The 13,677-nt window shown below is 37.5% G+C and overlaps 1 protein-coding gene across 1 annotated transcript in view; it reads right to left on the reverse strand.

The window, feature by feature from the left end:
• Positions 1–13,677, reverse strand: part of AKR1D1 (aldo-keto reductase family 1 member D1) — a 37,975-nt gene that overhangs the window by 1,908 nt on the left and 22,390 nt on the right. The window contains exons 5-8 of the mRNA XM_050785014.1: positions 9,867–9,989; positions 8,588–8,697; positions 7,726–7,891; positions 1,490–1,572 (exon numbers count right to left, since the gene is read on the reverse strand). Coding sequence (XP_050640971.1) covers positions 1,490–1,572; positions 7,726–7,891; positions 8,588–8,697; positions 9,867–9,989 — 482 coding nt within the window. The remainder of the gene's footprint in view (positions 1–1,489; positions 1,573–7,725; positions 7,892–8,587; positions 8,698–9,866; positions 9,990–13,677) is intronic.

Consider the following 13,677-nt stretch of genomic DNA (forward strand, 5'->3'; position numbering starts at 1 on the left):
TATGTTGTCTAGGCTGGTGTTGAACTCTGGGCCTCAAGTGATTCTCCTATCTTAGCCTCCCAGAGTGCTGGAATTACAGGTATGAGACACTGCACCTGGCTTCTCTTCTAAACTTAATGATATAATATCAATTCAATAGAAATCATTTATCTTCAAGAGCTATTAATTAACCTATAACTGTTAGTTCTGGGAAAGTGTTATTTATGTGTTTATGTTTACTCTTTTGTTCTTGAGGCTGGGTGGTGGTGCCTTTTGATGTCAAACAATTTTCCCCCTGAAAAATTTCCATTAGGAAGCTGTTTTATTAATTCAGAAATTCAATATTAATCCAGCCAGTGTACTTTCTGGCCCATGAAAAACAGTGGGATCAATAAAGTAAGTGTCCAAACCATATGAGTCATCTTAGCATTTTCTGAATGCTCACTTAACGATTCAAGATGAAGATGACTATTCAGGTGATTTGAAGAACTGAAAGATTAATAGAAAATGATTAAGAAGAAAAAAATGCATGTGTGTGTATATGAATATATATATGTGTGTGTATATCTATACACACATATATAGAAACTATTCTTTTTTTTCTTTTTGAGATGGAGTTTTGCTCTTGTTGCCCAGGCTGGAATGCAATGGCATGATCTCGGCTCACTGCAACCCCTGCCTCCTGAGTTCAAGCGATTCTCCTGCCTCAGCCTCCTGAGTAGCTGGGATTACAGGCATGTGCCACTACACCCAGCTAATTTTTGTATTTTTGGCAGAGACGGGGTTTCTCCGTGTTGGCCAGGGTGGTCTCTAGCTCCCAACCTCAGGCAATCCGCCCACCTTGGCCTCCCAAAGTGTTGGGATTACAGGCGTGAGCCACCACACCTGGCCCAAACTATTTTTTTTAAAGGGCCTGTAATATTTAGAGAATAAAGAGCTACTTCAGTTGGTTGGCCGAACTTGACATTTTGAACGAGTATACCGAGTTTTGCTTGTGGGAAGTCAGCTAATAGGTAGAGCTAGAAACTAAAATCTTATCAGCAAGAAAGTATTTATCTGAAAGTCTAAGTTCTTGTTTTTCAATCTAGTGTTCTTTCTGCAACATTGTCATGCCTCTCAGAATTTTTTTTTTTTATAATTTTGCCCTGATTGGTGCATCACTTTGATTTTTAGGATTAAATAAATAAGTTGTTTCAACATTTGTGCTGCTGTTGTTTTAGCATATGTACATGATAAATTAATTATCCTCAGGCTCCTTAGTCTGCATGGTTTCACCTAAGTCACGGAATGTCACAGATGCCAGGACCTTCCTTTTCAGTGAGAGTGTAGGGTTGTGGAAGGCCTGTAGTGGATGTATTTCCCTCAGGCATGTTAACATTCAGAATATGCGGCCCACCATGCTTTGCCCTGGTGCTATGGACATAGGTCAGGGTTCATATAAGCCTTGTTGCTTGACACATGACCATTCAATACCACTGGCCAGTACCCATTAATGATCCGCAGAACTTACATGAGCAATGGCACAAAGCGGACATTTTTATTCAAGGCTTCAATGTCCTTCATTTCTTCTTCAGTGAGAGAAAAGTCAAAGATCTGAAATAATGGAAATAATGGAATATTTTTGAAGGTCAAGCTTGGGATCAGAAAGTGGGACCACCAGTGAGAGCCTCTGAAAGATGTATGAATATCTTTGCAAATGTCTAAGAGGAGTCAGGCTGGTGTTGGGGGGTTACCCACTGAGGTGGAGCTGGATACTCTGATCTGCCCTTTGTTTTTGAGACAGTCTTTCTGGGGACATCTTACAAGAAATTCCAAATGCTCTGAAACCACAAATGTTAATGAAATCCCCTAAAATTTCAAATGTGAACAACTCTTATTTCTGTATGAAATGCTGGGCTTTTGATTCTGAACTACTGTCTTACACTTAAAAAATTCTGAGTCTCTAAATATGCTTTTTTTTTTTTTTTGAGACAGGGTCTCACTCTGTCACCCAGGCTGGAGTGCTGTGGCACCATCTTGGCTCACTGCAACCTCCGCCTCCTGGGTTCAAGCTATTCTCATGCCTCAGTTTCCCAAGTAGCTGGGACAGACACGTTTCACCACGCCTGGCTAATTTTTGCATTTTTTGTAGAGATGGGGTTTCACCATGCTGCCCAGGCTGGTCTCAAATGCCTGAATTCAAGCAATCCTCCCACCTCGGCCTCCCAAAGTGCTGCAATTACAGGCATGAGCCTCACTACACCCGGCCTAAATTTGCTTTTTAAAAAAACTTTTAATTTGCTTTGTTTTTAACTTTTAATTAGCTATGTTGAAATCCTTTCTCTCAACATCTTTGATGTCTCTTCTACCTTTTTATTCTAATTATATTTTCATTGTTTTATTTTTCTTAGCTTTTATGCTTTATTTGTATTCTGGTTTTATAATTGTCCCTTATTAACATTTATATATTTTATTTTCACTTCCTTTTATTTTTAACATTTGGGTTATCTGTGTATAACCTATCTTCTCTTTATTATTTTATCTTTCTATCCTTTAACTTTTATTTTAATATATTTAATGATTAATAGATTTTAATTATATAAGTAGTACATAAATATATGCTCTTTGCAAAGAAATGAAACACTGTAGAAGTACATAGACCTATACGGAATAAATAATGAAAATCTTGTCACTCATCACCCCATTCTTATTTCCCTTCCCAGATATTCCTCCCAAATACTACACACATTAAGAGGAAAATGCAGTAATTAGAACATACCTTTATGATTCTGCAACTTTCCTTTATTCACATAATATCTTAGTGACCCCAGTGATAGTTCTATCACAATATGCAACCTGACTTTATTCTTTTAGCCACGGTATTCATTGTGTAGATGGAACATGATTTAGTTAATTTTCCCTCCATGGATTATTTCCAAGTACTCTTTTCAGGGAACCATTTTCTTTTATGATTTATTATCCAATTATTGGTGTTTATGAGATTATATAAGGAATGAAAAATTCGCACAATATAAAAATGAATGAATCGCCTATAAAACGAATCCTTACCCAGACTTCTTTTTTGCTAAACACTAGTCCTGTCCTTTAAGTCTTGGTGGGCCAGCCTCTTATCCAGTAAATATATGGCATACCCTAATGGCAAAGTGAGGTTGCAAATCTTGCAAAGATGCGGGATTTTATGAAATCAAAGAAAGTGAACTTGGAGATTTGTTCTAATGATAGGTATGATGTTTTTCAAAGAAGAATCCTGCACAGTTAAAAATCTCCTTTGATAGATATGTCAAAAGAGTGTGACTTGAAAAAAAATTAAAGAGTTACAAATCTCCTTCAGATAAAGCCCTCCAAAATTTTTGTGAGAATTATTCTCTTTATGAACATTCTGCAAAACTTCTGTGAAATAGAGGATGTCATGTTGTGTTATGTAATTTTGTCAAGCATATTTTGAAAAGATCAACACTGATTCACTGTTTCTTCTGAGTTAATAAACATGCAATTGTAACCTACATTGTGTTGAGAATAAAAGTAAACTTACTTTCATAAACTTTGGTTTCGATCTTAATAGAAGCTTTCAAATTCACCCTCTCTACATTATTTCTACGTCATGTTTTTTCTTGTTGTATGTGGATTGATTTTCAGTGGTGGTCTTTTTTTTTCTCCCATGGCACAAATTATCCTAAGTGAATGAGGATCTCATATTACAAAACTGAGCTCCTGATAGTTCCTCTCAAACTGCTTCTCCTACAGTTTTCCATTCCAGTAAATGTTTGAAGAAGGAGAGATTGTTGACTGTATCAGATGTGGCTGAAAGACCAAGTGGGACAAGGACTGAGAATTACTGGATCTAGCAATGTGGAGGTCACCGGTAACTTTGACAAGGGCTGTTCCAGTGGGATGGTCAGGGTAAATGTTTGGTTTGAATGGACTCAAGAGATAGTGGGGGAAGGGAATGAGAAGCAGTGAGAACAACTTCTCGTTCAAGATGTTTGAAACAGAGAGAAGTGGGTAATACTTGGGGAGGAAAGTGAGTCTAGATTGGATTTTATTTTTTATGATAGGAGGTTACTATACATGCGAATGTTGGTGGGAGTTACACAGTAGAGAGAAACAATTGCTAGTGTAGGAAAGAGAGGGGGATGTTTGAAATTGAGGCTATGGAGGATTTATTAGGAAGTTGTCATTGTAATTTCCAAGGGATAGCCATGGGAATTAGGAGCTGAAATATATAGGACAAGATTCTTATGGGAGAGGAAGTCACAGAGCTGTCAGGTAAGGGTGGAGAACGACTGGTGTGGATGTTGAATTCACTAAGAATTATGAGAGGGAGAGTGTTGGAGAAAGTGAAAGTGAGCCCAGAGATAACATCTTCAAAGAATGGCGTCCAATGGATGACGGCAACAAAGCTGGACCACACCTGGTATGATTTCATATATTTTTTTTAAATTTTAACTTTTAAAATATCCTGGCTCCATATTAGTTTTCTTCATTTTTACCTTTAATTTTATCTAGTTTTTAAACTCATAGTTTTTTTGTTTGTTTTGAGACAAAGTTTCGCTCTTGTCAGCCAGGCTGGAGTGCTATGGTGTGATCTCAGCTCACTGCAACCTCCGCCAGCCTAGTTCAAGTGATTCTCCTGCCTCAGCCTCCTGAGTAGCTGGGGTTACAGGCGCCCACAACCACACCCGGCTAATTTTTGTATTTTTAGTAGAGACAGGGTTTTGCCATGTTGGCCAGGCTGGTCTCAAACTCCAGACCTCAGGTGATCCACCCGCCTCAGCCTCCCAAGTGCTGGGATTACAGGAGTGAGCCACCATGCCCGGCCTAAACTGATGGTTTAACTTAACTTTTTTTATTTTAAAGCAATGGGATCTCGCTTTGTTGCCCAGGCTGCTCTCAAACTCCTGGCCTCAAGCAATTTTCCTGCCTCGGCCTCCCAAAGTGCTGGGATTACAGGTGTGAACCACTGTGCCCAGTCTTAACTTTTTATTACATAATTTTTATTGTCTTTTGCTTTTCTTTCATCATCAAAATATTTATTTTTCTGTTTATTCTTTATGTTTTATTGATCTTTGCCATTCTTTTAAAATATTCTAACAGTTTATTTTAGCTTCATTCTAAGAGAGCATAATTTTTTATTTTGTTGCTTCTTGCTTTCATACCCAGCAAAATTCTTGGTTATTGGGTGAGTCTATTCCCTAAAAAGTGAGAATTGGCTGTGATTTTCATTCTCATTTTCCTTCTAAATCTGTATCCCTTTTATATTTTTTTAGAATATGTGACCTCTGAGTTCCATTCTTTTATTATCAAGGCTATGGAAACATATGGAATATAACATAATTAGTTACTATGAAAATTTCAAGGACAGTGGCATTTTCTCTGGTACAAAATTGCGATTTGCTAGATGCCATAAAGTCCAAATGCCTTCCATTGCAAAGGTCACTTGTAACACCCTCATGTAATTTTTAAACAGCAAAATTTTCAGTCCTTGAAAAGTCCATCAAAATGTGTTTTAATCTTCAGTGAACCAACACATTAGTCATGCAGTTGATCTCTTTCTAAGACTGTGGAAAAGAGTGTCAACCACTTTTTAGCATGAGGCATTTTGGCAAATGTTAAAGTACTGTCAGGAGTTGATGTAACTATTTAGCATCTTTTCTCCTTTTTTCTTTTTATGAACTTTCCTTCCCCTTTCTAGTGGAGCTGTTAACTTCTTCAGCACAGGAATAGGCATATAGCCCTGGGGGCAAATCAGGGTATCCCACTCTGTGGCCACAGTGGGTAATATGAGGGTGACCTACAAGAGCTAATCAGGGATTGATAGAGACCCTGATAGAAGCCTTTGTTTCTGATCATCTTCACTCTTCACCGAGTATGAGTAATTGATTATCCTGGAGCTGTTAGGAATTGTCTGTGTCACCATGTGGGTGGAGAGAAAGGAGAGAGAGAGGGAGCGAGAGAGAGAGAACGAAATCTTTTTATAAATCATTTGAGTACCTGTGTCTGGCCATTTCTGATCTACTCATGGACTTTCTGGTTATGCGAGCCAATAAATTATCTTTTTTTTCTTTGCTAAAGTTTGAGTTGCATTCTATCATGTAGCAAAAAAGCTCTGAAGATGTAATTGTCTAATATTGTGGATATCTTCCTATGTCAGTACTTTTTTTTTTTAAATGGCTATATGATATTTCAATGTACAATTTGTTTTATAAAATCCTGTTGAAGATTGTTTTGAGTTTTTAAAATATTACAAATAATTCTATAATAAACATCTGTCTGTGTGTGTGTGCATCCATGTATATATGTGCAAATACATCTATAGGATAAGACTGCTGAGTCAATGGATATGTGTATTTGGATTTATTTAATTTGACAGATAACATTGTATGTTTTTATCATATGCAACATGATGTTTCTACATACATATAAATTGTGGAGTGGCTAAATCTAGCTAATTAACAAATGCATTACCTCATATAGTTATCACTTTTGTGGTAAGAGCACATAAGATGTACTCCCTTTATGTTTTTCAAGAATACACTGTATCATCATCAACTATAGACACCTTTTTGTACAATAGATCTCTTGACACTTATTCCTTCTCACTGTAATTATGCATTTTTTGACCAACATCTCTTCATAGCACCCTCCCTTCAATAATCTCAGCCTCCGGTAACCACTATTCTACTCCCTACTTTTATGTGATTAACTTTTTTAGATTCCATATATAAAGAAATCATGTAACGTGCGCATTTGAATTTTGATGGACATGAAATAATTTAACCTACTCTTCCATATCTCATACAAATCAATGTTTCTAACAATAGTATGTGAAAGCGCCTGTTTCCCCAAATATTACCAAGTATTTTTATTATTTTCTGATATGAAGGGACAACTAGTATCCTATTTTTTATTTATCTTTAATTATGAGTAGGGCTAAACAGGCAATTTACTTTTGAAATGTAAATTAACTAATGGGTAATTAATTAATTTTATATGGCACTTTTCTATGGTTGTATTTACCTAGCAGTTTAGTCTTTAGTAGTAGTGGAATCAATGAATTACCCCATTTGTCTAGTTCTTTCTTCACCTGGAAGTTACAATGTAAGTCATAGATTACTTATTGAGGGAAGTAAAGGCAATTAGCATTCAAGAGTCTAAAAGGTCCTCGTCAGTAATTTTCGAATTTGTCCTCAACTTTTACCAGAGCCATTAAGAAGGTGGAAAGTTGACTATTATGAATTCCAAATTGTATTCACTCAATTTCTGTTGTGCTGGTAGAGAAGTGAGTAGGTAGTGTCAAGAGTCAATAGATAAGAGAAGAGGCTGGGTACAGTGGCTCACGCCTGTAATCCCAGAACTTTGAGAGGTCAAAGTGGAAGGATCGCTTGAAGACAGGAGTTCCAGTCTAGCCTGGGCAACATAGCAATACCCTGTCTCTAAAAAAAAAAAAAAAAAAAAAAAAAAAAAAAAAATTTTTTTTTTTTTTTTAAAGAAACAGAAAGTAGATAAGGAAAGAGAAAATATAAGGGATCTGGATAGTGAACAAGTAGCAAAACAATCTCTGAAGTACTAACAATTGTCTCAAATTCAGTGAAAATTAAACCTAGATATGGGCTACACGGGTCAAGGAGCTGGTATAAAATACAATATGAGAGTGTTACAAGTTTCCTATTAAGCTGAACATATTCTATAAAAGCAAAAACAGCAAACATACCCATCTTTTCACATTTCCAAAAGCAATTCTCTTACCTGAAAATTTTCTTTGATCCTTTCAAGATTGAAGCTTTTAGGAATGACAACCACCCCTCGCTGGATGTTGAAACGCAAAACAATTTGAGCTGCTGTCTTATTGTACCTTTTCCCCAATGAGTTTAGAAGCGCATCCTTTAACAAAGGTGGAGAAGAAACATTCACCCTTAAAAATATCAAAACATGCATCATAATTAGTTTATGTAATCAGAACCAAAGGTTAATAAGCCATCTTCCTCCTCTGTCTTCCCATTCACCCAGTCACCTACCAGGACACTGCAGGTCACCTGTAACCAGTTTCTCTGAGTGCAGAGTATGCATTGAAGGGAGAGGTACTCTTAGTATGGGAAGATCAAGCAAAGCAAGTTTATGGAGCTGCCTCCTTCAGAGGGTAAATAATATTTTTTGATGAGTCTTACAGAGACAGCCAGCATATAGGGAAAGGCAGGAAGACTGAAGTGGAAGAAATAGAGACGCAACTTTTGCAATCACCTTAAAGTAGAAAAATTTCTACTTATATTTATGGAACACATCATAGTAAAAGTATCAGTATTGAATATAGGATCAAAAAATTCAAAATTTGCAAAACATGGCCATAGAAACTCCTTTGTCAAATAATAATTAAAGTAACATTTACTGAGCATTCCTATATATTGGGCACTGATAGGCAATTTCATATCTATAACGTAATCAATTTCACAACAGCTCAGTGAGGAAAGTATGAAAAGTTCTAATTCATATATACAGATAATGACTTGAAGGGGTTGCATAGGCAAACCAAAAGGCATTCCAATCAAGTACAGTAGTTCACATGAGCCTCACACTCTACATCAAAGGAAATACTTCCTAAAGTTTTACTTACCAGATTGGATTCCTACTGGTCCCCAAAGGGCTATACGCAATAATGACGATGTCATGTTGTTGGCAAAATTTCAAGAGTTTTGGCTGCGTGAAATACGGATGGCACTCAACCTATGTGGTTGCATTGGAGAGCAGAGCACACAATCAAGGCCACGTTGTTGAATGCAATTTTATAGTAAAGAAAAGTTATTCAATAGAATCCATTTTATTAATAGAATCTCCTTCATGCTGTGTACATTTTGTGTCCTAGTCTGTCCCTTCGTATCTTGTTCATTTTGCTTCCTTAAAATGGATTTGAGAACATCTTTTGTTAAGATTTCACATAATATGAATATCTTGTAACTTAATCATTCCCTTAATTTTTTTTGTTTCCACTTTTTTCTATTATAAACAATGTTATAGTAAACACATATCAGTCTATCTAGGCATTCTGATATTTTTTATTAGGGTAGATTACTAGAAATAGAAGACTGTGAACATTTTTTAGGGGCCTTGATACATATTGACAAATTGTTTTTTTTAGTAAAGCTAAACCAATTTGCACTCACTAGCATTTAATCACTTGCCTACATTGGGGCATTATATTTAAAAATATTAATAAGACAAAAACTTTGCTAATTTGATGTGCAATAGAAAAATCACACTACAATTTAAGTTTCTCTAATTAATAGTGAGTTTAACATTTTTCATGTTTACCAGTCTTGCAATTTGTCTTTTGTGAATTTCTGTTCATTTCTTTTAGTCCTTTTTCTGTTGAACCTTAGTGTTTTTTCTCATTGTTTTTGTCATTGATTTTTATTAGATTCTTTTTTGTTGTTGTTGTTAGACGGAGTCTCACTCTGTCGCCCAGGCTGGAGTACAGTGGTGTGATCTCGGCTCGCTACAACCTCCGCCTCCCGGGTTCAAGCAATTCTCCTGCCTCAGCCTCTGAGTAGCTAGGATTACAGGCATGTGCCACCATGCCTAGCTAATTTTTGTATTTTTAGTAGAGACGGGGTTTCACCATGTTGGTCAGGCTGGTCTTGAACTCCCGATTTCATGATCGCTCGTCTCGGCCTCCCAAAGTGCTGAGATTACACGTGTGAGCCACTGCGCCCAGCCCCAAGTCCGTTTTTTTAAAGTGACACCAATAGAAAGAAGTCTAAAGACTTGCATAGGGGCCCATGATGAGACTCAGGTGGAGCAATCATGAGCCTTCCCGATTCCCAGCTGAGGCTTTTTCGTGTCATGTAAATCCTGCCCCCACTCCCCACACCCCACTGGAAGCTGTTAGGCTGTACCTGGTTGCTGACTGGCTTGTATTTGAGTCCCGGCTTGTTCAGGATGAGCTCCAGCTGCCTGCGGTTAAAATTGGACACTCCCAGAGATTTCACCAAGCCAGCATCTTTGCAAGCTTCCATAGCCTGTAGAGTAAATGTCAAGAGGTCAATAAACAAGCCTCACAAGAAGCAAGAATGAATGTTTATAAGGGTGACTGTGAATTCTTTAAAAAGGAAAGTTCCTGGGTATGTTAATAAGCATCCTGCGAAAAAAAATAAAAGAAGAATGGTGGGAAAAGGCAGGAATTCTATGATCGAGTTTGGAAAATATGTGTATGCCATATTTTCCCCTTGTATTTTCTCAAGGTATTTAGCACACTTCAGTGATCCCAGGTAGGGTGCGATGGCTCACACCTGTAATCCCAGCACTTTGGGAGGCTGAGGCAGGAGGATCACTTGAGGTCAGGAGTTCAAGACCAGCCTGGTCAACAGAGTGAGACTTTATCTCTAATAAAAATCAAGAATTAAGTAGGCATGGTGGTGCATGCCTGTAGTCCCAGTTACTTAGGAGGCTGAAGTGGAAGGATCCACTTGAGCTGGGGAAATTGAGGCTGCAGTGAGTTATAACTGTCACTGCACTCCAACCTGAGCAACAGAGTGATACCCTGTCTCAATTAAAAACATTTTTAAAAAATGATCCTACTTCTTGAAATTTTTGGATACTTTCTTTATGGCATAATACCTGGGCCCTTTTTTTTTTTTTTTTTTTTTTTTTGAGACGGAGTTTCGCTTTTGTTGCCCAGGCTAGAGTGCAATGGCGCAATCTCGGCTCACTGCAACCTCCACCTCCTGGGTTCAAGCCTCCTGAGTAGCTGGGATTACAGGCATGCACCACCATGCCCGGCTAATTTTGTATTTTTAGTAGAGATGGGGTTTCGCCGCGTTGGTCCGGCTGGTCTCGAACTCCTGACCTCAGGTGTTCCACCCGCCTCAGTCTCCCAAAGTGCTGGGATTATAGGCGTAAGCCACTGCGCCTGGCTGGCAATTTTTATAAACATTCTGGTATATGTGAAATAGATATATTCTCCCATTTTTGGATGTAACACTCTCTGTCTCTCTCATACCTATATGTATACAAATATACATACATACATGTTATATATAAAATTAGGTCTAGCTCTTCTTGGCTTCTCAGTAACTGAAATTAATATGTCAAAATTAACAGAAAGAATATGTCAAAAACTGAAAGGAATATGTCAAAAATCTCTTACTATACTGGTGATAATATTAATGTTCTTCTGTATTTTATTTTATTTTTTTTGAAATAGTATCTTGCTCTGTCACCCAGGCTGGAGTGCTGTTGTGGGATCTTTGCTCACTGCAGCCTTGACTTCTGGGCTCAAGAGATCCTACCTTCTTAGCCCCTTGAGTAGCTGGACTACAAGCATGTGCAACCACACTGGTTAAATTTTGTTTTTAAAATATTTTTTGGAGATGAGGGGGCCTCACTAGATTGCCCAGGTTGATTTCAAACTCCTGGCCTCAAGCAATCCTCCTACCTTGGCCTCCCAAAGTGCTGGGATTTCGGGCATGAGCCAATGTCCTTCTGTATTCTGTCAATTTTTTGTTTTATATATTCTGAAGATACTTTATTTGGTATATATGTGCTTAAATTAGTATATCTTTTTGGTAAATTCAATCTTTCATCTTTATGTACAACTCTTTTTATCCCTAATAATGCTTTTAATTTTTAAGTCTGTGTTATATGATATTAATATAGTAATACCAACTTTTTCTGGTATTTGACTGGTGTGTGTGTGTGTGTGTGTGTGTGTGTGTGTGTGTGTGTTTACTGTAAAGTTTTAACTTTCACATGTCTTTTTGCTTAGGTGCCTCCTTTTAAATTGTCAATCTCTGTCTAGGTGAGTTTATTTTATCTACATTTATTGCAACCATACATATATTTGAACTGTTTCCACCATCTTGATTTATTTCAATTTATCCCATTTATTCTGTTTCTTCTTAACTCTTTATTACTTTTAAGAAGTTTTCTAATAAAGACAATAACTTAGCATGTTTATGCAGAATTTATGTCTACCCTCAACATCTGTGATGCTAATAGTATATATATAAACTTTAATTGTAGCATCTTATGGGTTCATTTTCCTCTTGTTATTTGATCTTAAATATGTTCACAGATAATACATACTTTAAGTTTAATTTGATCACTTTTGCTTTATGCATTTTTTTGGAGCATCTGTTAGATTTTTATTCCTTTTACTTAGTACATCACTCAGACCTAATGATTTCCAGTGTGGGTCTTTATGTGGCAAAATTTCTGAGCATGTGTAGATGTGGAACTTTTTATCCTGCATCATTTTGCCTTATAGTTTGGTGGGTTATAACTGATGTACAATAAACTACACATTTTGAAGTATACATTTTGAGGATTTTAATGTATGCATACACCAGTAAAATTATCATCACAATCAAGATCATGAACACCTCCAGTGTAATACTGATAAATGTTTAACAACCAGCTATCCAGGAAGAAAAAAGCTCCCCAGTTTGTAGTATTTGTCAATGTCTGTGATGTGACTAGTCACACCAGGTTATTCAAGCTAACAATCCAACATCACTGAATGTAGAGTTAGGAAGAGGTTTGCACAACAGGTTCTTGCAAGCTGGTATGGGCCACTTTTAGTACAAGATTACCCTCCCCCATTGAACTGCCTTGGCATTTCTGTTGAAAATCAGATTCTCATGCCTCAGCCTTCCAAGTAGCTTGGATTATAGATGGGCACCACCACGTCCAGCTAATTTTTGTGTTTTTAGTAGAGACAGGATTTTGCCATGTTGCCCAGGCCATGTTGACCATATATGTATAGAGTCTATTTTAACATTAGGTTTTATTGACCTATATGTTCCTCTTTATGCTAATATGGCACTGTCATGATTACAGTAGTTGTATAATAATTCTTGAAATTAGTATAAGCCCTCCAAACTTATTGCCTTTTGTTTGTGAGATGGAGTCTTGCTCTGTCACTGAGGCTGGATTGCAGTGGTATAGCTCACTGGAGCCTCAACCTACCAGGTCAAGTGATCCTCCGACCTTAGCCTCCTGAGTAGCTGGGACCGCAAGCACATGCCACCCCCATGCCCGGCTAATTGTTTTATGTTTTTGTGGAGATGGGGTCTCACTGTTACCCATACTGGTCTTGAACTCGTAGGCTCAAGTGATCCTCCCTGCTCAGCCTCTCAAAGTGCTGGGATTACAGGTATGAGCCACTGTGCTTGGCTATTGCTCTTTTTCAAAAAGTTGTTGTGGTTATTATAGATTATTTGTACTTCCATATAAATTTTATTTTATTTATTTTTTTGAGACAGACTCTCACTCTGTCACCCAGGCTGGAGTGCAGTGGTGAGATCTCGGCTCACTGCAACCTCCGCCTCTCAGGTTGAAACGATTCTCATGCCTCAGCCTTCCAAATAGCTGGGATTATAGATGGGCACCACCATGCCCAGCTAATTTTTGTGTTTTTAGTAGAGACAGGGTTTTGCCATGTTGCCCAGGCTGGTCTTGAACTCCTGGCCTCATGTGATCCACCTGCCTTCGCCTCCCAAAGTGCTGAGATATACAGGCATAAGCCACTGCTCCGGGCCCCATATAAATTTTAGAAGTAGGTTTTTTATTTCTATTGAGATTTTGACTGGGGTTACATTGAATCTACAGATGAATTTGAGGTGAATTAACATCTTAATATTCTGATCAAGGAACATGGTAAATCTCCATTGAATTTTGGATCATCTTTGATTTCTTTCAGTTATAAGT

The sequence above is a fragment of the Macaca thibetana genome, chromosome 3 (genome assembly GCF_024542745.1).
Source record: "Macaca thibetana thibetana isolate TM-01 chromosome 3, ASM2454274v1, whole genome shotgun sequence".
NCBI classification, from domain to species: Eukaryota; Metazoa; Chordata; class Mammalia; order Primates; family Cercopithecidae; genus Macaca; species Macaca thibetana.